This window comes from Ahaetulla prasina, chromosome 1 (genome assembly GCF_028640845.1).
Source record: "Ahaetulla prasina isolate Xishuangbanna chromosome 1, ASM2864084v1, whole genome shotgun sequence".
NCBI classification, from domain to species: domain Eukaryota; kingdom Metazoa; phylum Chordata; class Lepidosauria; order Squamata; family Colubridae; genus Ahaetulla; species Ahaetulla prasina.
This window is the reverse complement of record NC_080539.1, coordinates 33,916,819-33,943,661: the sequence shown is the minus strand read 5'-3', so window position 1 is coordinate 33,943,661 and position 26,843 is coordinate 33,916,819. Positions and strand designations below refer to the sequence as shown.

The window sequence follows — 26,843 nt, the reverse complement described above, 5'->3', positions numbered from 1 at the left end:
GCTCTTTGTACTCAAGACATGATTCTTCTAGCCTCACACAAAGAGTTAGAATGGCCGCCACTGAGCATGGCCACCACTCAGATAGATGGGACTAAAAGTTTCAGATCATTGTTATGTAAGCATGGAGGAATTCAAAAGCTGGATTAAGGTGCCCACTTTGTTTCATAAATTTCCAAATCCATTGAGATGGATTTCTTTTTTTCAATAGGTTGCTGTATGTGCCTTAAGCCATTATAAGAGAGTGCCCTGAGTCTGGATAACATTATGTGAAATATTTGATGTTAAGAAACTTGTGTTTATTCATAACTGATTTTACTTACTCTAAGTCTCTAAGGCAGACTAGAAACGTTAATGAATAATCATATAATCAAACTGACTTCCCATTTATATCCAAAGGATTTATCTGGAGTAATTGTAGCTTCCCTCTCAACAGAGAAAAATAACTCATATATTGTGGTTATCCAGCCTTAAGTTTAAAAAGAAGTATACATTTACTGGAGCCGCTTTATTTCTTTGGCTTTCAGATTGTAAATACTGTACAAGTTTTTTAAAGTGCAGAACAGAGAAAAAAGGTTCTGGATATACTGAAGAAAAACAAAACAAAACATAAATGACTGATAATAGGTGAACTTTTTTGTGGTACTCCTGCAAAAAACATCAAAGGGTGGAAAATTGAGTCTGAAATGGCTGCAGAGTTTTAAGAATGTATTCCTCCTTTGGTCTTCATCAGAGAAATTAGTGATATCAGAGGGAGTGCTCTGTCACAGGACAAGGCTAGCAAATTACTGTTATCTACAGTCCCCATCTAAAACGTTCCCAGAGTATTCTTGCAAATCTACAAAATTATGCTGTATATTTGAGAACCATCAAGACCACTGAAGTGGCTAGTTTCCATTAATGAGTTATTCTTGCATCAATGATATTACTCCCTATTGTATATTTCCACATACCAGAGCAACATTGCTGTAGGGCACAACAATATTATATAATATGGCTTGTTCACTTGCATATCTTTTGGTGTGATCTCTTGCATATTTTTTCACTGAGTAACCACTGATTGAATAACATAACACACACACACACAAACACACACACACACAATTTAAAAAATTATCTTGGGCTCTGTGAGAGGGTCTAATCCAGGGTGTCAAACTCAAGGCCTGGGGACTGGATCTGGCCTGCAGGGTACTTAGATCTGGCCCACAGGGCCACCCTGGAAACTGCAAAGGACTGGCCCACGGTGCTTTTGCCAGCGAAAATGGGCTCTCGAGCTCCATTTTTGCTGGCAGAGCACTCAGGCCACTACAGGTGCCCCTGACATGAGTGACATTCAGCTGGCCATGCCCATCCTGGCCCAGAGGTCAAACACAACCCTGAGGCAGCCCTCAATGAAATCGAGTTTGACACCCCTGGTGTAATCTAACTCTCACCACATACTGTGTGTGTAGCTCATCAAGTTCATATATTACCTTTCCATAACAGCCAAACATTCCTTTCTCCAGGTAAACCGACTGCCACGTCGCAAGCGGAAAGTCCCAGAGGTAGCTGTGACTGGCGGAGGCGTCTGTCTCCATTCTGGCTCTTCAACTGGAAGAGGGGCTGGTCTCATGCTTAATGTAGCCCCTGGAAAAAGCAAAGCAGAAAGCAAAATGTTTCCTAAGGAACTAAAAATAACACCCACTCCTCTTCTCAGTCTGACTGATGACAGGGAGCAACTCCCAGTGGGATAAGACTTTGTTTTTCTGAAATTAAAATTAAGATAACTAGCAATAAAGAGAAACAGAGCCCTGTGTGTATAACAGAAGAGCTCCTGATAAAGAAATTAAGTCAAAGAACAGTGCAACAGCCTACAAGTTGTCACGTCAAGTCTCCTGACACCTCACATTCAAGCAACAGCTAATATTACAGTGCAGAATTCCAAAATAGAAGGTCCCATTACCATTTAGAGATTGTGACTGGCACGTACATATACAGCCATGCCTTTTTTGACTGATTGCCTATAAATATGATGGGTAGTGGGAAGGAAATTCTTAGCATTCTGGGGCTCTCAATACATAAGCGAAGGACAGATTCTAGGCACTGTTACTTAGCCTAGCTTTCCTAGCAAGCAGTTAACAAAGCTAGTACACTTGATCCCGTGGGTAAAATAAACCGATCTTGGGCATGAAAGCAGTATTTTTTTCATGCTGTTTCTCTATCCAATATGCCTCACCAATGCAGGATTTCTAATACATCAGATCATGTGGTACCACTATAATTTAGTGTGATGGCTTATAACATGTAAGTAGCCTGGTTAAGTATAAGAGATACTTGTTTTTCCCACATCACATTTAGAGACTATTCTTATAAAGTCCCTTAAATGCTTTCCCTCTTCTCTTATGCACACCCAAACACAAAGACTAATTATTACCTAACATTATGGCAGCACTGCCTCCTTCCTTGTCTGCACCTCCTCTCATTAAGTACTCCCTCTAATGTACGGAGCATTTGGGGTTTTGTATCTGAACAGCTGGAATGTTCATTAACATTCAATAACACCTTAGCAGTTTAGACAACAGCATATTTAAGCGTATGAAAGCACAGATATTCAAGCTAATTAAAAAAGCCAGAGACAGCCACGCTACTTCAGTTTAATAATGATTTACAAATATTTACGACAGATTGCTTATTTTTCCTGTTTAGTATACTTCAGGTTTAACAGCAGCACAACAAACCCAGAAGATATAGAATATATGTTTTTGATATGAAAGTTCAGAGATGTTGTTGTGGATACCTTTGCCAATGACATCAGAGCAATCTCTACATAACTGTGCATGGTATGTACTGAAATAGGATCTCAACTTTTAAATGAATTTATTCAGCCTGCATTTCCAAAACATTGCAAATTAAAATATAGGTATTCACAAAATTCAACATTTTTCTTAATGCTGCCATGTAATCTGCAATTCTAAAACAACTTACAAATATAAAAATTAGGGCAAAATAAGAGCAAAATAAGAGCATAGTTGAAAAACTACTCAAAAATATTTATTTATTAAATTTATATGCCAACCATCTCGAGGCATATAAATTCATATAGGAAATTGATATACATATAAATATTTATGTATTAATGTACATATTCATAAATATGTATACAGAGGAATGTACATAAAAATCTGTACAATTTGAGGGAAGAAGGGACAAATTTGCAAGCCTAAACTGAATTTTGGACTTATAGTTCATTTCAAAATAAATTGACCAAAAGTGAAATTTACAGTTTCATCTTCAAACTGTAGCTTCAAAAAATTTTTTAAAATAAAGTATCAGTAGCCAAATGCAAAATACTGAGAGGAGGCTCTAAAAAGCAAAACTTCTCTCTGGAAATCCATTTTTGGTGAACATCGGAGCAGAATGGGAACGAGAGCAGATTTCTGTAGCATTTAGCTTCTAGATAATAGACACAAATAATTCTATGAGACAAGCATTTCAAAGATGCTTCTTAGTTAAAAAGGAAGACAAAAAAAAAATCTATAAATTTTCTTCAGCAATATTTCTGCTTCCATGTAAATCACTTATTATTGACAGGCCTCCTTTCTGAACACACAACACGTTTTCCCTGCTCCGCAGTTCCTCCTCTTAAGTATTAGAAATGGCCATGCAAAAGAGCAGCACAGCCAAGAGATTAGATCACTTGGCTACAACCCTGAAAGCTTTGCTGCTTCAAAGCCTACTTTTAATTCGGTACGTGATGATTCTGTCATCCCGCTCCCTATAAAAGGAAAAACACGCCTACCCGGTAGAACTAAAACCCACTTTACAAGAAAAGAGTTAGGGATATTTGGCAGCCACCACACTGCTTGTATACAGCTAGTTGCTGCAGCTCTGCTGGAACACACATTCGCAGTTCACTTTCTTTCGCCTGCACCATTTTCTCGGAACAAGGATCCAGTCATATTTGGGGTCATCACCAACTTCCTTTCCCCCCCCCCCCAACTTCTATTTCAATATTGTTTTAGTTTTCTGTTCTCTTCTTCCTCTATTCTCCTTGGTTTCTTCCCATGAAAGAAATTGGTTTTAGTGAATTAGGCCTGTTAAATATTTCGTTTTAGATTCATTTTAAATTTGTGACTTATATTATGTATTTTATGTGTTTTAATACGGCTGTAAACAGCCCTGAGTCCTTCGGGAGAAGGGCGGTATAGAAATTAAATTATAAATAAATAAATAAATGAAATGAAAGGGCTGGCCTGCAACTTGGAACTACTAGAAAAAGAACAGCAAAAGTGAGGGGAACCTTTGCTTAGCAGAGGTTGGTGTCCAGTTTCATATTTATTTGGACCCCTTCATGAGATTGTTGTAACAATTTCTTCATGGTGCTGCCGTTGAAAATGATTCAAAAGATAGAGTGGATAAAAATGCAGTAGCCAAGTTACTGGCAACTGAGATTTCAATATAAGATTTATACTTATTTTTTAGTTCCTGCTTTGATTGCCAACTGGTTTCTAATCCAGTTCCGTTTTTAACCTCTAAAGCCCTGTAAAGGGGTTCTACCATTCATTTTCTGCAAATGAAACCTGCCTGATATATGTATCCATGTAGGACAGGGGCGTCAAACTCGATTTCATTGAGAGCCACATTAGAGTAGTGTTTGACCTCGGGGGGCTGGGCTGGGCGTGGCCAGGATGGGCATGGCCAGCTCGACGTCACTCGTGTTATGGGTGCCTGTGGTGGCCTGAGCGCTCTGCCAGCGAAAACGGGTTCCCAAGCTCCGTTTTTGGCTGTGATGGCCTCCTGCAACCCTCTGCCAGCGAAAACAGAGCTTGGAAGAGTCGCACATGGCCCTTGCGAGCTCCATTTTCATTGGCAGAGGTACCGTGGGCCAGTCCTTCGCTGTTTCCAGGGCGGCCCTACGGGCCAGATCTAAGCATCCTGCAAGCCAGATCAGCCCCTGGCCCTTGAGTTTGACACTCCTGATGTAGGAAGAGAAACTTAAGATCTTTTCCTTGAAAAGAAGTGAACTCATCTCACAAATGGCAATAGCGCTTAGACTTATAAATCGCTTCATTGTGCTTTACAGCCCTCTCTAAGCAGTTTACAAGAGTCAACATATTGCCCCCAACAATCTGGATCCTCATTTTACTGACCTTGGAAGGATGGAAGGTGGAATCAATCTTGAGCCAGTGAGAATCGAATTGCCGAATTGTAGGCAGCCGGCAGGCAGCAGAAGTAGCATGTGTCCTAATCACTGCGCCACCATGGCTCAATGAGAATGATGACTAGAGAGTGGTGTTTTCTATTAAGACCTTATTATGGAACAACCTGCTCCCAAATATGCACCTAGTGCCTTCCTATTTGCCTACAGGAAGTTGGTTGAATCTGTCTTTTTGAATGACTTTAAGGGGCTGAGTTGGATTGCTGATTGTATAAGCATTCATTGGTATTTGTATACTTTGTTTTGATAGTTTGAATTTTGTGGAAACTATTAGGATTCATTTTTTGTGGTAAAAATATTTGTAACAAACAAGCAAATAGGTAACAGGATTGTGGCATTTTAGTTTAGAAAGCAGAAAAACCTGTAGACATTAGAGGAATGAACAAAAATTACAAGGTGGATTTGCAACAAAATATTCTAATGTGGATTCCAGCGAATCCATTACTTTCCAAACTTACTTTCCCAATTTCTTTCCCCCCCCCCAAATTTATCTACTGTTCCATGGATACTAAATAAACCCAGTTTTCATAGTACTATCTACTGAGTACCCAACCCCCCCCTTTTTTTGCATTTGTACAATTGTCATGCTCCTTTGGGTTTGCTACTAGTATAAACTTATAGTTAAGGCTTCTTTGAAACAGTGGTGGTTTCAAAGTTTGAAATTAAAAGGGAACAAGTGAAGTCCCTGACAAAATGTCAAGTCAAATCTGAAATTATAAGACTTGCAGCTGTGTTTCAATCATGAATCCATTTCTTAGCAAAGAATTTATAACTATACCTATTATAAATGTGAACTGATATGGAGGTAGCCCAAAGTTTTCTAAGAATTCTATGGGTTCTTCATGTGCTCACTAATTTCTTTAGTGACTATTCTATTCAGAACAGGTTTGCTCCATCCTATTTCTATAAAGAGAGTGTTGTTGATTATGTTATCTCATTCAGTCTTTCAATCCAGATTTCAGATGGTGATGGTGCCAAGAGATTCTTCTGCAAAGTATATATTTTGTTCCCTCCCTTCCTTCTGCATTCTCTTCTACCATTTGTGAATTGTATCTCATTCCTCCCTAAAATACTAGTGCTATTTGGTGCTTCTCCATATTGATTGTGGGAGAATGAAAAATAGAAGTTCTGTTTAGAACCTTTTATTACAGCATGCCTTGGATCTTAAGCATATCCTGAAATTCTTCTAAAAACCAATGCCCGTCTACTCTTAATGGGTGCTTCTGGAAGTTCCTTGGCAGTCCAACAGAAATCTGGCAGTCTAAAGGAAGAGAAAGAGATGCATCCACAATAATGATGGTCCACATCAAATCCAAGTCTTTGTATCTTCCTATGTACATTTCTATATTTCCCATAAAAATAATGCTAAACAGGAACTGTGGAAGTTATAGTCCAACATACTTAGAAGCAGTGATATCTTGGGGAAACATGCATTTCAAACTGGGGTCATCCATTTATTTACTTATTAAATTTATAGGCTACCCACCTCACTCTGCAAAGTGACCCTGGCCAGCTTTTAGGCTGATTGGTGGTGTTCTCAGGATAGACCAAATATAAAAATATATTTTTTAATACCGAATCTCTTTGTTGGCTCACTGTCCTTCCCCTGACACCCTATTCCCTAATTTCACTCTTTTCCTCCTTTAGAAACTCACTGCATTTCCATGGGGACTAGAAGGAATGTGGAAGAACCCATTCCTGAAACCCAGGGAGAGGGGAAAAATGATCCCCAAAATTTGAAGAGGAAAATCACAGGGAAGGGGACTTTTAAAACATTTGTTTAAATGGGTTTGATAGGACAATGGGAATGGGAGGGAGTCTTTCTATTTTCAGTGTTAGCCTGGCCCTTAGAAATAGTAGGCCAGACAGGGTCAATCACTCGCAAGCCTTGCTAAAGCATTAGCAAGCTGAGCAAATTTCTTTCTTATGGAAGAGGAATGTCTTCTCCTCCCCTTGCAGAGAACAAAGCCATATATGTTCAAGCAAGTAGACTATGGGATAAAGCCCAAGGAGAAAGCTCCAGCATTTTTGCTTTAAAAATGCAGACAGCTATGCCTGGACTGCAAGCCAAAGCCATCACATCTCTATGTCTGCTTAAATTGGTGACGACCTGGAGAAAGAGACGGAAAGTGCTGCCAAGGTTATGCACTCATCGACTCATAGAGGCTGCCCGGCTACCTATTTGCCAATAAGACTAATCAAGCCAGACCAAATGAATTAACATTCTGGATGTCAAAACAAGGGTACTGCAATATCTGTCAGAGTGGCTTAAAAGCCTACCTTTGTAGCAGTGCTCAAGTCTGAATCCAAAACTTCTCAGACAATGTACACATTTTTCAAATGGAAAGATACATAAAGGAGTTTACTATTATTTAGCTGTCTATAGACTAAATATCCTTTTGTTCTCCTAAAGTTTATAATGATAAAAGAATTATCAACCTGGTGCTATACATTGGTCGAAGAAGTTGGATAGCCATTTGTCTGAAATGGTGTAGGGTTTCCTGCCTCGGCAGGGGGTTGGACTAGAAGACCTCCAAGGTCCCTTCCAATTCTGTTATTATGTTATGTTATGTAAGTGTGTTATACAGGAAGTCCTTGACTTACAACAGTTTAGTGGCTGTTCAAAGTTACAACGGTTCAAAGTTACAACGGCATCAGAAAAAAGGGACTTATGACCGTTTTTCACACTTTCGTGATCATGTGATCAAAATTCAGATGTTGCAAACTGGTTCCTATTTATGACAGTCGCTGTGTCCCCCAAGATCATGTGATCACCTTTTGCAACCTTCTGACAAACCATCGCAGAAGCCCGATTCACTTAACGACCGAGTTACTAAATTAACAACTGCAGTGATTCAGTTAACAACTGAGGCAAGAAAGATCGTAATATGGGGCAAAATTTACTTAATAAATGTCTCACTTAACAACATAAATTTTGCAACCAAAAGCTAATAGCTGTGTTTTGGGATTTTTTTCTCCCTCATCTATCAATTCTTTTTCTCTCTGCATACTTTTTTAAAGTTGTAAACATGAGCACTAGGTCTTTCTTAATTATGCCTGTCTGATAGATGGCTGTCATTTGTGGTTACTTATCAAATATATAAGTGAAACTCAAATGTCCAGAGATTCTACACTGCATCTTTGCACAAAAATAATATGCCACACGAAAAAGTCCTTAATGTTCACGAGATGTCTACCAAGGGAGAAAGAAAAGACAATTTGGAACAACTTAACCAAAATTTAATCTAGCAAGGTAACCTCATATACATACAGACAGGAACTAAGAGACAGGCTTCAAACAAAGCAAGATTAACAATGACAACAACACCTCCAAGCTGGAGCAATTTAATTCTTGAAGTTTTGAGGAAAAAAGCAATTATTTGGCAAGCTCTCCATATTCATACTTATCCTGCTATTCTCATGTATAAATAGCATTATACAAAGTGCAGAAAAAGAAATAAGGAATGGTGTGACAAAGAAATAAAGGCATGAAATAAGAAAATACAGATTAATCTATATATATAAAAGCCACTCACGCATTAATCACAAAATCTCCAGACCATAAAGTCTACAAACTTGAAATTTGCCACATATTTTCCTCTTGGCTTCTAGGTGCTCACTAAGAAAGGATTTTTCGAAATGACCATTAGAGCTTTAGTATTTCCTATATTATTATAACACGCTCTGATCAGGAGTAAAATCCAGCAGGTTCTGACAGGTTCTGGAGAACCTGTAGCGGAAATTTTGAGCAGTTCAGAGAAACAGTAGTGGAAATTTTGAGTAGTTCAGAGAACCGGCAAATACCACCTCTCGCTGGCCCCAGAGTGGGGTGGAAATGGGGATTTTGCAATAGCCTTCCCCTGGAGTGGGGTGGGAATGGGGATTTTGCAGTATCCTTCCCCTGGAGTGGGGTGGGAATGGGGATTTTGCAGTATCCTTCCCCTGCCAGGCCCACTAAGCCATGCCCACAGAACCGGTAGTAAAAAAAAATTGGGATTTCACCACTGGCTCTAATGCCAGTTATTTACACCTTCTACTCCCCCTCCCAACTTGAAAATAACTCTGGAGAGAATGGGGTAGCTAGGGACAGGCTTCTGTTGAGCAAGCCTCATGGAGAGAAGGGACTAGAAAGCCTGAGGGAGAGGATAGGATAGGAGACGTTTTTGTGGGGCCAGTCTGAGGGAGAGAAGGGGATGGGGAGGATCTATGGGGCCAGCCTGAGGGAGAGAAGGGGATAGAGAGGAGAGGTTCTGTGGGGCTAGCCTGAGGGAGAGAAGGGGAGAGGAGGGGCTGATCGTAACTACTCATTAATTTTCAAACTCTAAGTGTCGATTTATCAAGCCCAATCACATAGTTTCATAGCGGAGCATGGGTATTCAACTAGTCTAATTAATATCGAAGCCATTCACTATATTCCTGTTTCTTGAAAACTGTCCCAAAGGTGCTTTCTCAAAAGGCAACTGGACTTTGTTTTTCCTTGAAGATGTTTCGCTTCTCATCCAAGAAGTTTCTTCAGTTCTTTCAGGTATTTCCTGAAAATCATTCTTATTTTCACCACAATGAGAAACTGCTTCACACATTGCTTTTTGTCTTGAAACTTTTCACTTCTCTTATCAATTCCATCTCATCATGACTTTCCCAGTTTGTCCATTCCTCTTAACCTATTTACTCTTCTGTTAGATATTTGTTTTGTGATTTGATCCTGATTCATTTCATATTTCAATCTATTTCTTTTTACCCTGATGACTCACTTTCATATTCAATCCATATTCATTCAGCACTTACTGTATGTGTTCTTGACCTTATCCTCTTGTTTTACCACACATGTTTTTAAGTAACCATTTCCATTACATTTGATTTACTTTTATGTTTCTTCTGATATATCCAACTCTTACTTCCACGTAACAAAATGAGCAGAAGCAAATTCTCATACACAGCACTTTTTCACTTCTTTCAACATTCATTTCAGTCAATAAAATACATGCTACCCTCTATTTTTCTGCCAGGATTTTCATGACTTAGAACAGTGATGGCGAACCTTTTCAGCACTGAGTGCCCAAACTGAAACACGTGTGTGTGCACGCCATGTGTGCACGCGCACCAGAAACTCAGAAATCTCCTGGTTTCCGGCGTGCAGATGCATGCTGGCCATCTGGCCTTTGTGCACACCGGAGCCCCGGAAACTCAAAGATCAGCCGGCCGGTTTTCGGGGCTCCGGCATGTGCAAAGACCAGCTGGCTGGCACGCATGCATGTGCTGGAAACCAAAAGAGCAGCTGGCGACAGTGCGCGTGCCCACGAGAGGATTCTGCATGCCACCTCTGGCACGCATGCCATAGGTTTACCATTGGAGCCTGAGAGTCTCCATTTATTTCCCATCTTGCATAAATACTTTACCAAGAAATGCAACTACCGGCTTTAGTTTTTAAACATTTAAATGTACTTTGCAACTGTTCTCATAATTTCCTTGATCAAAAGCAACTACCCTCGTGTTTGTTACACTAATTTTTAGTTCCTATTCTTTGTTGCATCATAAAAATAACAGTCACCGAAAATCCTAGTATTTCCTATACTATGGAACTATTACCAACACAGAGATTCCTACTGTCATCTCCACCTATCTTAGGATGAGATCCTACTTTTCTATTGCAAGAACACTAGCTGAGAGAAGAAAATCATAAACACATAGACATTAACAACATCTATAGACTATGCTTGTGCCAACCTAGTAGTTCGAAAGCACGTAAAAAATGCAAGTAGAAAAAATAGGGGCCACCTTCAGTGGGAAGGTAATAGCGTTTTGTGTGCCTTTGGCGTGAAGTAATGCTGGCCACATGACCACGGAGATGTCTTCGGACAGCGCTGGCTCTTCGGCTTTGAAATGGAGATGAGCACCGCCCCCTAGAGTCGAGAATGACTAGCACATATGTGTGAGGGGAACCTTTACTATAGACTATGCAAAGGAGACAAATCAACCAGCCCAAAAGAGAACAAAAAGACTCCAGCACTTCTCCACCAGTAATCAGCAACCAGATCAGCATAGATTAACTCCAAGGTTAACCTCCAACCAGGGGTGTCAAACTCACATCGTCGCATCATTGTCACGTGACATATTGTGACTTTTTTTCCGCTTCGCTAAACCGGGGGTGGGCATGGCCAGCGTGTGATGCATCCAGTCCGTGAGCCACAAGTTTGACACCCCTGCCTCTGACCAACAATCAAGTAAACAATACCCCATTCAAGGAACTGTCAAAGAGCCATCAGTGAAAAGCCCAACCAAAGAATCTCTAAGACATTTCCCTACCCACACAGACAGGCAAGTCATCAGAATATAAACTGACAGCAAACAGCACTCCTTACTAGCATTGATGATGTTACCTAGTCTGCAAGAAAACAAGAAAGCTCAGAGAGCACCAAGGACCTTTATTACAACCCTGAGCTACAAATGTTCACCTTTATTGGAACAAAATCATGCAACTGCAGAAAAATCACATAAATGTTATTAAGGAATGCACATAGAAACAATGGCATTAAATTACAATCCCCTCCCCAAAGCTTTGTTTTGCTCTGCTTTTTGAAGTTTGAGAGCCAAGAATAAAAAGGGAAACGCAAGGCAAGAAGAATTTCTTTTCTGAAATATTAGGCAGATGAAGTCTCACTGAAGTTTCATCTCCTTCATTTGAAAGCCATCCAATAATCCATACTGCTTTGTACCTTCATAGGTTTTTGTCCAGCATCTTCTTCAGACACTCTAATGAAGAATGGGGTGCTATTTTCTGAAGCTCTCTTTCTATCACTGAATAGTTCATGTTGTCAGAAGTTGTTTTATTTATTAGAAGGTTTAAATAGAAGCTGCATGGCCACATGGCAGGGTATCTCAATAATAGATTTCTTGCATCTGTGAGGGTTGAACTAAGTATATGATCGTTGAGATACTTTCCAAATTTCATTTCAGTTCTGTCTCCTTGCTCTACACCAAGAGGGAAAATTATAACCTGGGTAGATTAAATGCATGTGGCCTTTCTGAAAGAGCTATGAAAGACATCTTAATTTAAACTGTATAATAATCTATACGCTGGACAGTACATGATAGCTTATAAATATTTTTAAGTTATCCGCGGGACTGCCACTTCCTGAGGATATATGCCCATCCCACCAGTGCAGATATAGTACTCCGGGTCCTGTCCCTTAAACATTGTCACCTTGTGGGTCCTGAGAAAGGTAGTTTTCCATTGCTGCTGCCCTATAAACACTCTCCCACTGGAGATCTGACAGAATGCCATACTTTTAACCTTCTGGACAGCACTCAAAACAAAGGTTTTCTCCTAGGTCCATGATGGCGAACCTGTGGCACGCATAGTCATATCAGAGGGCACGCCAGCTCAGCTCCGGCATGCATGTGCATGGCAGCCAGCTGATTTTCAGGCCTTCTTGGCCCACCAGAAGTAGGGAAACAGGCTGTTTCCTGCCTCCAGAGGGCCTGGGGTGTTGGGAAGGCCGGTTTTTCTTTCCCATCTGGCTCCAGATCCTCTCTATGCATCTAGGGAGGACGAAAATAGCCTTTTCCAGCCCTCTGGAGGCCCAAAATGGCCCATTTCCCAACTTCTGGTTGGACAGGAAGTGACGTTTTTTGCTGTCCCCAGCCTCCAGAGACTCCTAGAGAGGCTCTGGAGGCTAGAGACAGCAAAAAACGTCACTTCCTATCCAACCAGGAGTTGGGAAATGGGCCCTTTCTGGTCTCTGGAGGGCCTCTGAGGGGATGGGGAAGGCTGTTTTTGCCCTCCCAGATGCATAAGAGAGGATCTGGAGCCAGGTGAGAAAGAAAAACGGGCTTACCGGGCCATCACGTGCCAGGAGCAGGGGGAAGGGTATTGCGCACGCATGTGCGGGGCAGGGTGCATAGAATTATGGGTGTGGGCACGCACATGCATGAACCTTACCCCTCCCCCACCCCCCATCCTGGCACACGATGTGGCAAAAAGCTTAGCCATCACTGTCTTAGGTGCTCAGATAAGGTGAAACAATAATGGAATAATTGATGGGTTGCATCAAGAATAGGTGATTGTAGTGCCAGGTTTTTCCTAGTTTTTGTTTTAGCTATATATTTTGTTTGCATGGTTGCACTGTAAGCTGTCCAGAGATTGATTTTAAGATGGGCAGATATACAAATGTTTTGAATAAATGAATGTCCCTGGCTATTCTTCCTCCATCCTTAAAAATGGCTATGTTCTTGCAGAAGAAGGCTACATAGTCTAGTCAGCAGACCACTGAGCTACCACTAATCAAGGATGTGAGCTAAAACAGAAAGTGGTGAGAAAATTCACAGTCGCTTAAGTTTCTGTAACCTGGTCTCCTCTACATGTGTAGCAATTTACCGGTAGTTCACTAAATTTCCAGCCAACATGACTTTTGGTCTTGTCATTGTGGGACTTGGAGCCCAACATACCTGGAGAGCATAAAGTTGAGAAAAATTTCCTTAGCCTAATTAAAATAATAACCCCAATTATAGTCAAGCCTATTTGCAAAGTGTCTCAGCTGCCACTTTCAAATAATGATCTTTGACAGGCTGCGATTGGGGAAAGAGTGTGGGGAGAGTATGTGGTCTCTGCTGGTTAAAGCATGGAGCCAACAACACTCACAGCACTGTGACAGAAGGTGTAGTTTAGAAGAAACAGCCAGAGTATCTTAACTTGATTTTGTTTACCTGGATTTGATTTCTCAAGCTGGTACCATCGGTAAAAGGCCCTTTTCTTTTGTTCACTCAGGTCTGATCCCTGTTGCAACAGCCAGTGGGAGATCCGACTCTGACTGATGCCTGCATGGGAGACAAAGAGAAACATGGGAGAAACAACCATCAGATATCTCCTTCACTCCACACAGCGAATTTTGTTCTTTAAATAGCAAAGCACTACCTATGCACAGAGGCTTTAAGCTGCTTGCAAAGAATCTGAACAAGGCTCAGTGAATCTACCTGTCATTTGGCCTGTAATATGAATTTATGAAGATACCTGTTTGATCTGATGAAATAAAATCTCAAGTTTCCAACATAAAAAGGGAAGAAAGTAAAATCTAAAGACGTCTCAGAAAATGGAGAACAATTTTGAACATTGTAGAAGGGACAGCGGTCAAGAAATATGGCTTCAGAGCAGATAGGCCTCATTGAGAAAGTAGAGTTGTCCCCCCATCCATCAGGAATTTACAGAACAAGCTAAGCAATTGGTAAGCCATCAAGTTCTTTATCATGTTTTTGTCTCCCATATGCTACCAATTGAACTAATACACTTCTTTTATCTTTCATGTTAATGTTTTTCAATCCCATCTCCCTAAAATTCTTGTGCTTGAAAGCTCAACTCTTTTGTATCAATTGCCATTTTTAAGATCTGCTGACAAAACATTATCTAGTATGAGTTAAAAACAATAATGGAATAAGGCCTTATTTTCTGAAGCTGCTTCCATATCTTTGGAGCCCTTCTCTCAAGGGCTTGTTAAAACACACACTTGTGCATTTCTTATAAGTTATTTAAAGCATTTCCTGTACAGGGTGGTTTCAAGCGGGTATGGCCTGCAATTTTTGTCCAATATATCTTCTCAAATTTTTTTTATAGAAGATGCATTTGTTGCAACACAACAAACTAGAAACATGCATTGCAATTCTATTTAGCCTTACTCTCAACTTTACCACTATGTTTAGCAAGATGCACTCCTGGCAAAGTGTATTTAAAAGTGCAGCCTAAATCTTGTTTATTGCCATACTTGTGAAATAACTGCTCAAAAGAATGCTATCCCATCTGCCTCCTCGTGGTTTCAAATCTTCCTTTGCCCTCTGCCTCTTTTTCTTAATGCCACTAGCTGATCACTCTGATGTCACAGAACTTTTGGACATCACAACCAGCTTGTCTGTCCCTGGTTTAGTGTTATTGATGCTGCAGAGGCCATACATCTGACGCTTGGGAATTCCTGTACTTTGGAATCTTTAATGCAGAGAAAGGTATAAGCTTTGCATCAAAGGATCATACCTTTGATTCTCTAGTCATATAGCAAAAAATGTTCCCTACCTCTGTCAGAGGTCCTTCTTACCATTACCTGTTATCATTACCTGACTTTAAAAAAAATGCTGAGGAAATTCTAACTAGAAAAGCAGAATTAAAATGTTTAGGTAAAGGTAAAGGTTCCCCTCGCACATACGTGCTAGTCGTTCCCGACTCTAGGGGGCGGTGCTCATCTCCGTTTCAAAGCCGAAGAGCCAGCGCTGTCCAAAGATGTCTCTGTGGTCATGTGGCCGGCATGACTCAACGCCAAAGGCGCACGGAACGCTGTTACCTTCCCACCAAAGGTGGTCCCTATTTTTTCTACTTGCATTTTTACGTGCTTTCGAAACTGCTAGGTTGGCAGAAGCTGGGACAAGTAACGGGAGCTCACCCCGTTACATGGCAGCACTAGGGATTCGAACTGCTGAACTGCCGACCTTTCGATCGACAAGCTCAACGTCCTAGCCCCTGAGCCATCGCATCCCTATGTTTAAATGTTTAAAGGAATGTAAATAAAAGATTGCATTTGCTTGATGTGGAATAAGGTAATCCTTATATCTTCTTGTGGTTATAACACTTCCATGCTGAAGTCTACGGACATGCTTATACACACCTCTCAACCTATTCTAGTGCATAACGGAGTAATCTGAAACGGCAGATAGAAATGATTACACTTCTCAGTTATCGTGGTTAGATTGCACTCTCCCCCTTCAATCAGTAATCTCACGGTTTTGCTGTCTATGGGGAAGAACACACACACACTGTACATTACAAAAACGCCAGCCTTTTTTTTTTAATATAAAAAGCTTTGAGCTCTTAAGTTGAAGAGACCTAATTTTCAAATGACATTATTGTGATTAATTGCTCCGACTGCTTGCAAAGATAGGGAACAGTGGAGTGAGAGGAGGAGGAAGAGGGAGTTCAAGATATCAGCTTAGAGGACATTATGAACACGTCCACCAGGAAATGGAATGACTCACTCAGCTGTTCATTTTGCACTGGTCAGAATGAGCAAAGCAGGCACATGGAACACCAGAGAGTGAAGGGCAGTCAGCCATTATTTAGCTGGCTTGGTCCAAAATGCAGGGAGAGAAAACAGCCAAACAGCCCCTTTCCCTCACACAACAAAGAAGGTGGTGATGTTTTCCTAGATGCCAAATTTATGGATTTGCAGTGGGGAAAAAGAGGGAACTGAGAAACACATAAGGGGGTTGGCATATGTGACTACATCTCAGCATTTTTTCAAATAGGGAGAGTAGAATCAGTTTAACAGAACTCTACCACAATGTACCATCTTTCAGGACTACATTTCCCATAATAAATAGACCACACGTCTGGAGGGGAAGTTCCTTTAGTCACTCAACCCTCTCCATCTTAAGACTGAACTGGGAGAGTGCTTTTGATAATGAACAGGGTTAAATGTTTTATAAAATTCACCTTTGAGGAGACACTTTCCTTTAAAGCATATTTCAATGCTCATTTTAAATTTTACTTTCCTATCAATTTTAAAATAGTAATTTAAAATATCCCTTTTGCACATAATTCTTTTTGGCACTGATGATACTGAATTCCTGTAAAGGAGCCTCTAATTCTATCTCCCACTTTCTGCTCCCAACAGATGTTATTCTCCAATTTGACCTTTAGAGGGAGCAAGCACTAAAGAAAGAGCTGAACCATGACTGAGTGTTCTGCACAAGCTATTCTTAGCAGTTCATATTGTCATTTGCCTTATCTGTATATTAATAACACTGTGCCCAGCCTGGCTTGTTTATCTCATTACCAAAACCCAAAAATATAGTTTCTAAAAAGAATAACAAACAGGCAAACAAAGTTTCCACATTAGCAGTTCTATGTAGGATTTCTTCTACATAGGACCCCTTTAGACAGCAATCATACAATTGTTTTTAACATGACAAGCAATACCAAATTTATCCCTTTTTATTTTAGATGTATTTTTATTTGATGGTTTTGGGGACTTTTTTCTTTGCATCTTCTACTTTTAATCCTTCCAGGAAAGTCATCAATAAGAACAGGAATGTGTCTTTATATTTTGAATGAAAGTCCTAATCAACAAGTAGTAGTAGTAAAATTCATCCAGAATGGTCTAGTTTGCTGATATGCTTGGCACCCAAGTCGGCATCCTTAGATGTCTACTAACCCTCAGCATCCTCCCTCCTCCCAAGGCAGATGTGACTCCTCAAACTTCCTTTGAAACCCTTCTCTTATATTTTGCTGAACTTGGGTAGAGTAGGATCAGGAATAGGGAGAAAGAAGATGGAATCCAGTGCTGGAAGTCAGGATGGAGATAGGGAAACTATCTGGAAAGCAAATGGTGGGAAAGGAAACAATTGGGATAGGATTCTGGCAGAGGAGAGAGACTGAAAGAGTGGAAAGAAGAGCAGAAAAAAGTAGAAGAGCCATAGAAAAAGAAAGAAAGCAGAGAATGAAGATGTCAGCAGAGACGATATGCTGAGGATGTGTCCTCACACGGAAATTCCATATTGCCACCAGTCTGATGTAAGAGCAGCCCAACACTGTTTTCCCTTTTATGCTAGTTCCAGCCCCTCCTTCTGGACAATTCATGATCCTTGGAAGAGAAGCTTCAGTGTCAACAATAATATGTATTGTAAGTCAACAATATATTGAACTCCAATTGGCCTTTTGCAGAACTGACTCCTTAGATGTGGCTGCTGAATTCCTCACCTTCGTGGCCATTTGTATATTGGCTGCTAGACGCACCGGACACTTCTTTTAGGGAGCTATTTTCTTCCATTTCTTAAAGTTTTGGTTAGGGGAAAGAAAGAGTACCAACCTTGTGGAGGCTGGTATTTCCATTGCAAAGGAAAATAAGAATTACAGCAAAATTTTCTTAACAGCTTCCATATAAACTATGCTACTTTTGACTAGCAGGCAGTGACAATATATAGCATTAAACAATTGTAGTCAAGGACAGACAATAGAGGACAACTAAATTCTTTTCCCTTCCTCTACTGAAAGAGTTCAGATGGCCCAGTGGTAACTCAGTAGGCAGTCCTTCTTCCCGATAATGAGTCTCAGCTAGAAGACAACTATCCTCCATCATGGTATTCATGAACAATGACAGGATGGCTTCAGCAGTGTAAATGCAGGGCTACTGGATGAATGAACCTTTTCTGCCCCCTATAAATCTGAAGCTAAAGCAGACTTTTCCTTTTCTCAGAGTTCTTCTATGTAACAGAAAGTGGTCTAGGTTTTGTGGTCAATTTCACCCTCTCTTCCTCACTCTTCAATGGTGAGGGGAGGACAGTGAAATTGACCAGACTCAATCAGGTTTGGATGTGGAGGATTGGATGCTGAGCAAAGAGAGAATCCAGGCTTCACCCTTGCTGACTTTCTGTAAAGAAATTGCAGAAGAGATTTCTAAAGCCTCTCCGAGTTAACTAAGAATAAGCATATTTTAGCAATTTGTAAAAAAGTTCAGAAAAATAGAATGGAAAATACTGGATGACTGGCATGGCAAGGCTTAAAATCATGGAATGTTCCTTTAAAAAAGTTCCGGCTTATCATCTTCTTCAGAACCTGTCATTATCAGCTCTGATTCATAGCAATCACTCCCTCACATTCATGAGAACAATTAGTTGGGAAGGAGGAGAAAGCATGGCAGAGAAATGGAAGTTCCATGGAATTGCTTAAATCAAGGCAGAACTGGAAGATCAAGAAAAATTGTGGGAGCTACTGGGAACCTGTCAGACTTGCAAAAGAGATCCCAAGGGTCATGATTTGCTGAAGAGTTTAACTGTCCACAGTATGCTGTTGCTTACAGAACAAAGATTTGTATCAAGAGAGTTGACAGAAGGAAACCTTTTCTCTGACCTCATCAACAGAAACTGTATTTTAAAATATGCAAAAAGAAACCTTGATAAGTTGGAAACATTTTGGAACAAAGTACTTTGGACTGATAAAACAAAGATTGAACTGTTCAACCACAACCATACAAAATACACTTGGAGAAAAAGAGATGAGGCATTTTAGTCAGTGAAGAAAACTGAAGACAAAAAGAGAGTGGATATTTCACCAGGGTTTTGAAATGGTCTTTGCAGTTCCCACAGTTGATCGTTATTGAAAAAGGGGAAAGACTGAGGAATATTTCTGAGGTTAGAAGAGTTATCCAAAGAAGAGGGACAAAAATTCTAAAAGCAAGAATAGAAAGGATCTTAATGACCAAAGGTAATACAGTATTTGGAAACTTATTTTGCCAAAAGAGGCATTACAAAGCATTGACTAAATGGGTGTCAAAGCTTCTGCACAGCCATACACATAACTTTCTTATTATGAATCTGCAGCAACTGAACATAAATAATAAATATGCATTTAAATCTGCAGAAAGATGTTGTGTTTAACTATGCCCCATGTACAGGATGTGTCAGCTTCTGTTCACTTGGGTATTAACTGAAATATTAAATTTGACCAGGAATGCCTAAAAGTCTACCTTCAAGTGTTTAATAATGTGAATGTTAACAGTAAAGCCTTCACTTCTGAAAACAGTCTGCTTATTATTTACTTTCATGATTGGCACATAGGAAACAAGGGCACTAATTATGGCCTAACTGAACATTATCTTCTTCTGAACGGCAAGGAACACACACTAAAAATATTCTGCACATTTGTCTCACAAATTCAAAGAGCAAAGTATAACCAAAATAAGCTTCAAGGCTTCCAGAGAGTGAGAGCTTCAAAGATCATCTGAATACTCTGCATTTTTGCAGAAATCACTCTGGAGATATAATGCTACATTGTGTGAGGAAAATCAGTTGCAACTAGCTGACGACTATCTAGGCCATTTCCAGGCAGAGAAATACTGTTAGGCCTATTACAGGTCACACTCTGAATCTTAGACTGAATCCCATATGCCAGGGATGAGGGATCTATGGTCCTCCAATTGATGGTGAATAACAGCTACAGCAGGGATTATTATGAAAGATGATGGGAGAGGCAATTGACTACGGTCTGGTGGTTATAGATTCCCTATCCTCTCTGTATATACTGTACAGGTAATCCTTGATTTATGACCACAATTGAGCCCAACATTTCTATCGTTAAGTGAGATATTTGTTAAGTTAGTTTTGCCCCATCTTATGACCTTTCTTGCCACATTTGTTAAGTGAATCACTGCCGCTGGTAAGTTATTAACCCAGTTGTTAAGTCAACCTGGCTTCCCCATTGACTCTGCTTGTTAGAAAGCTGAAAAAAATGATCACATGACCTTGGGACACAGCAGTGGTCATAAGTATGAACCAGATGCCAAGCACCTGAATTTTGATCACATGATCATGGAGATGCTACAAAAGTTGTGAAAAATGGATATCAGTCACCTTTTTTCAACGCCTTTGTAACTTTGAACAGTCACTAAATGAACCATTACCTCAGGTAGTTCTCAAGTTACAACTACAGCTGAGGCCAACATTTATGTCGCTAAGTGAGACATTTGTTAAGTGAGTTTTGCTTTCTTGCAACAGTTGTTAAGTGAATCATTGCAGTTGTGAAATTAGTAAGACAGTTGTTAAGTGAATCTGGCTTCCCCATTGACTTGGCTTGTCAAAAGGTCGCAAAAACTGATCACATGACCCTGAGACACTGCAATCATCATAAATATAAACCAACTGTCAAGCATCTGAATTTTGATCATGTGACCATGGGGAGGCTGCAATTAATTAATTCTCCGAGGGGCTGAGGGAGATGAAACGCCGGAGAAGACGCCTAGAGAGCACTTGGAGGTCCAGTCGCTCTGAGGCTGATCGGACACTAGTTAGGTCCTACTCTAGGACCTACCTAGTGGCAATGAGGGAGGCGGCGTTCTTCGCCTCCACCCTCATTGCGTCGGCAGATAACCGCCCGGCCGCCCTGTTTGGTGGCCGCTCCTCCTTCATCAGGAGGTGCGGGATGACCCTTTGCAGGGACGAGCCGAGGAGTTTAGTGGTTATCTATCGATAAAATCGCTCAGCTCCGGGACGGTCTGGACGAGTGGGATGATCAAGCGAGGAGAGGAGACACGTCTTGTTGAGCGGTTTGGGATGAGTTTGACCCTGTGGCTCCGAGGGCGTGGACAGGTTGTTGGGAGGCTTCACGCCACGACATGTTTACTGGACCCGTGTCCTTCCTGGCTGGTACTGGCCACTCAGGAGGTGACACGAGGCTGGCTCCAGAGGATTATCAACGCTTCTTTGTTGGAAGGGGTTTTCCCTGCCGTCTTGAAAGAGGCGGTGGTGAGACCCCTCCTCAAGAAGCCTTCCCTGGACCCAGCTATTTTGGGTAACTATCGTCCAGTCTCCAACCTTCGCTTCGTTGCGAAGGTTGTAGAGAGTGCTGTGGCGCGACAGCTACCCCAATACCTGGATGAAACCGTCTATCTAGACCCGTGCCAGTCCGGCTTTCGACCTGGATACAGCACGGAGACAGCTTTGGTCGCATTGGTGGATGATCTCTGGCGGGCCAGGGACAGGGGGTACTCCTCTGCCCTGGTCCTATTAGACCTCTCAGCGGCTTTTGATACCATCGACCATGGTATCCTGCTGCGCCGGTTGGGGGGATTGGGAGTGGGAGGCACCGTGCATCGGTGGTTCTCCTCCTATCTCTCCGACGATGCATGAGCAGTGTTGACAGGGGCAGAGGTCGCGAGGGGCCTCACTTGTGGGGTCCCGGGGTCGATTCTCTCGCCCCTGCTGTTCAACATCTACATGAAGCCGTTGGGTGAGATCATCAGTGGCTTCGGGGTGAGATACCAACAGTACGCTGATGACACCCAGCTGTACTTTTCCACCCCAGGCCACCCCAATGAAGTTGTCGAAGTGCTGTCCCGGTGTTTGGAAGCCGTACGGGTCTGGATGGGGAGAAACAGGCTCAAGCTTAATCCCTCCAAGGCGGAGTGGCTGTGGATGCGGCATCCCGATTCAGTCAACTGCAGCCGCGGTTGACTGTTGGAGGCAGTTATTGGCCCCAAAGGATAGGGTGCGCAACTTGGGTGTCCTCCTGGATGATCGGCTGTCGTTTGAAGATCATTTGACGGCCGCTCCAGGAGGGCCTTCCACCAGGTCCGCCTGGTTCGGCAGTTCGCCTTCCTTGATCGGGATGCCTTGTGCACAGTCACTCATCGCTCGTTACCTCTCGCTTGGATTATTGTAATGCTCTCTACATGGGGCTCCCCTGAAGTGCACTCGGAGGCTTCAGTTAGTCAGAATGCAGCTGCGCGGGTGATAGAGGAGCTACGCGTAGCTCCCATGTAACACCGCTCCTCGCAGACTGCACTGGCTACCTGTGGCCTTCGAGTGCACTTTAAGGTGTTGGTTACGACCTTTAAAGCGCTCCATGGCTTAGGGCCTGGGTACTTACGGGACCGCCTGCTGTTACCACATGCCTCCCACCGACCCGTGCGCTCTCACAGAGGGACTTCTCAGGGTGCCGTCCGCCAAACAATGTCGGCTGGCGGCCCCAGGAAGGGCCTTCTCTGTGGGGCTCCACACTCTGGAGCAGCTTCCCCAGGTTTCGCCAAATACCTGACCTTGGACTTTCCGCGAACTGAAGACACATCTTTTCATTCGCTGGGCTGGCTTAAATTGAATTTTAAATGTTTAAATTTTATTAATTTTAAATGGGGTTTTAGTGTATGGTAAATTTTTAAATTTTCAGGCCAATTTAAATAAGTTTTTAAATTCCGTTTTAATTGTATTTCTGATCACATGACCCTGAGACACTGCAATCATCATAAATATAAACCAACTGTCAAGCATCTGAATTTTGACCATGTGACCATGGGGAGGCTGCAATTAATTAATTGGGATGGAATTTTGATTGCTAAGCAATGCAGTCATTAACAAGTCATCACATGGCCAGATTTTGTGACCCTTTTTATCAGAGTTGTTAAATGAAACACATGGTTATTAAGTGACTTACATAGTTGTTAAAACAAATCTGACTTCCCCAATTGATTTTGTTTGTTGGAAGCTGGTTGGGACGGTTGCAAATTGCGATAATGTGGTCACAAGATACTAAATGCAAGCCAGTTTGCCAAGCGCCTGAACTGCATGTGACTGCAGGGGTGGTGTGATGGTCATCACTTTGAAGATGGGTTGTCGGTCACTTTTTCCAAGGCCATCGTAACTTTGAACCATTATTAAATGGTTCATCAGCTGAGGACTACCTGAACAAATTTTAAGCTCAGAAGGAGGCAACAATCTCATTCCAATCACTTCAGCTACTAGTCACCAAAGCTCTCTGACTTGTTTTACTGTAGGTCAACTTTTGAACTAACCATGCAACAAAATCAAGCAAAAGAGATAGTTCTTGGATTACACCTTCTTCTGACATTCCTCAAAACATAAGCACTGTCAGTAGCAAAGTAAGTGATGGACTAAGTCAGATTACTGATCCATGTTGACCAGTATTATCTACATTAATTGGGAGAGGGTTTTTTTAGCACTGCTACTTTTAAATTAGATGTACAGGGAATTGAAGTGGACTTTAAATCTGAATTTAAAACATGTACTCAACTGAGTCCCCTTATACAGAGAGTTTTCTCTCTTCTTCCTGAAGTTCTGAACTGATTGAAAATGATTATTTTGACAATATGTTTTTATAACTAGCTACCAGTTTATTTAAAGAATAAAGAGTCTCCACTTGGAGGACCAAGTTTCACATAGTTAAAATGTTGTATTAAGACTGAGAATATCCACATTCCTCCAAAGTCAGGAAACTGATGGAGTTCATTTTGGATAGTTACTACATTAGCCTATTTTAGATAGTAATTACTGTATGGGGGGAAAAATGGGATGGAAGAGACAACTGTGTATGCTAGCTTAAAATCCTAGAGTAAAAGGTGGACTATAAATATAAAATTACTACATATGTCTGCACATTATATTTGTACAGCATCTTTATATATATGAATATTACAAATCAAACAAGTCATCGAGTAAGAACACACTGGTTTAAAGACGCAACCTATGGTAGCAAAATGTAAATTAAATATACAATGATTCAAATTAAATACACAATAGTTCAAGTACATTGCACAATATTCACTTACACAGTATTATATAATAATATTGTTCCAGCTGAAATACAAATTCAACTTAAGGACAGATCTTGGGAACAGAAGTCATTCTTAACCAGGGGACTATCTGTAAAAGGTAAGCATTGAGAAACCAAGCATGTGCGGGAGTAGTATCACCCACATAGCTTAAGTAGAAAGGTCAAATTATGGATGTAATATACCAAGTATAATTAAAAACTTTTCCAGGTAAATGTCCTGTGAACTGAGCTAATATCTTCCTTAAATCAGCTAGTCTAAAGGGTGCATTTTTCTGCACTGAAACAAGATCACCACATGTGACTTTTAGAATTTTTTAAAAAGCCATTTCAAAAGCACTTGATACTCATTACAATATTATAGGGGGGAAATCCTGCTAGTATGAATCATTGAATGGAGGGGGGCTGAGGAAAAAATCAAGCAGTACTAGAGAAGGGGAATAAAAGCACTGATTCACTGAGGAAGTTTCATGACATGTATGACAATGGATATTAAATCAAAGGCATATATTATAACTACCCTGACAGATACGCACTGCAATGCAGAATGCCTCGCAATATGCCAACACCTGCACAAGCCAGCAAATGAGCAAGATGATGTAGCAACACTTCAGAATAGAAAAGGGGACATTTTCAAGCTCTTACCTGTAACCTGTGCAACAACTGCTTGAGAAATCCTCCGGTTGGCCAGGAAGGCTTTGATTTCCTCTTTTATCACGCTGCTGTCCCTCCTATCAAAATGTGTGGTGTTAGAAAAATAAAAAGAGAGAGAGAGAGAGGACCAAAGTAGAATTTGAAGATGCATTTGTGGTGGATGATGGGGAGAGGGTTGATATATTGCCCCTGCCAGCAGACATTTCTTTTAATCAGTGTCATTGGTGGATCAAGGCATACAAGGAAAATGGATAACGCGCGGTCTGTATAAATCCATGCAAGCCATATGGAATGTACAAAGTTTCATTACAGCGGATGAATAAATCTCTGCAACTAACATCTTAGGGGTGGGAGGAGGGGAAATGGCAGCAGTAACATTTTTATCATTAAATAAGGCTCCCGCAAAGGAAATATTGCTAAAAGGAGAGAAATCAGAGCAAACCACATTGACACCTAGATTTAAGAACTGGAGTGTAAGCAATCAGACTGAAGCAAATTGCCACAATTATTAAAGCAGAGGTGTGTTTTTTTATTTATTAAATTTATTAGAAGTAGGGGCAATTTGAATGTTTCTGGCGATACATATCGAATGATTCTACCCCATCTTCTTTATTTTGGTGTGGAGAATTGTGGTACTGCAATTAGTATCTTCCTATAACCATCACACATGCATCACTCAGTGAACGTTCACTGTGCAATTCATTAAGAGGAACTAAAGAATAGGTGTTGCACTCATCAGTGCAAAGCAGAACATAAAGCTGATCTGTATGAATGGGTGTCTGTAGGAGTGAGAAGCAAAATGGAGCAAGAAATTCCACAAACAGGTCAGGAAGACACAATTGGCTATTTCATAATTACTCCTCATAAATCTATCCGCTCTAGACTATTAAATCTATCCTAATTATCACTGTAACTGCTCATTTTCTCAATGCTAGGAAAAGAAGCAATATTCACTATGAAACAATAATTAGAATGGATTTGTGAGAATGGACACTGAGTAGAAAACATGCTTTGCTGAGTAATAACAGAAGTAATCAACCCAAATTTTAGTAACTGATATGGTGAAGCAGTCAATAGATATATAAATCTGTTGTTCCAATATTGTATGGCCAAAAAGTAAAAGTCACATCCATAGCTCTGTGCACGTCAAAATTCTTTAAATTTCCATTCTTTATAACTGAGTGAAAACCATACTTCATTAGTACTTTCAGTTGTCTTAAAAGTAATTCTAAATTTAAGCATTATCTTCCTCGATTCTTTGTTTCTTTTTATTCTGGCAAAATCAGATAAACCATGTAAAATACAATCTAAGGTGCATAAATATGATACTCTAGTCTGGATAGTGTGTGTATGTGTGTGTATTTGCTGTGTTCAATTTTAGAGTTTGCATAATTATAGCAAATACTTTATGGCTGACTCATATATGAGTCCATTAATCCAAATAACGGTGGGTTTTTAAAAAAAAATATGTCTGATTATTTGTTTATATAATAATATAGGCACATTGGGTCTTTTAAAAACCCATATTCACTCCTGGTTTATATTCTGCTGAACTACACAAAGCAACTGTCTTCCAAACCCAGTGCTTGGAATCAAAACTCTATTTTTGAGTATCTATTTTCTTCATTAAACTAAAAAAGATCCCCACAACAGCTTTTCTTGACCTATTTTAATAGAGGATGACTGAAAACCACTAGTTGGGGAAACTGTTATGCTTGAACCTTTCTGCACCTAAGCAATGCAGTCAAGTGTTCAAATGACGAGTTGCCACGTCAGAAGTGTTGCCATGTAAGTTTCACCATGTCAGTTTTTGCTTAGATAATCATCCAAATCCAAACTAAGGCTGTGAAGTATGCACCAGATGAACAAAGAGCCTAAGGTCTCCCTTCAATCCAACTGGCCTAAGAC

The 26,843-nt window shown here is 40.8% G+C and overlaps 1 protein-coding gene across 12 annotated transcripts in view; it reads right to left on the bottom strand.

Annotated features, from left to right (window-relative positions):
• Nucleotides 1-26,843, bottom strand: part of HMBOX1 (homeobox containing 1) — a 135,389-nt gene that overhangs the window by 31,266 nt on the left and 77,280 nt on the right. For all 12 annotated transcript variants that reach the window (XR_009152882.1, XM_058164816.1, XM_058164812.1 and 9 more), the window contains 3 exons: nt 24,927-25,012; nt 13,898-14,008; nt 1,470-1,623 (listed from right to left, as the gene is read on the bottom strand). Coding sequence is in view for 11 of the 12 variants with exons in the window: in XM_058164816.1 (XP_058020799.1) it covers nt 1,470-1,623; nt 13,898-14,008; nt 24,927-25,012 (351 nt within the window). In the remaining variant the exon portion in view is untranslated. The remainder of the gene's footprint in view (nt 1-1,469; nt 1,624-13,897; nt 14,009-24,926; nt 25,013-26,843) is intronic.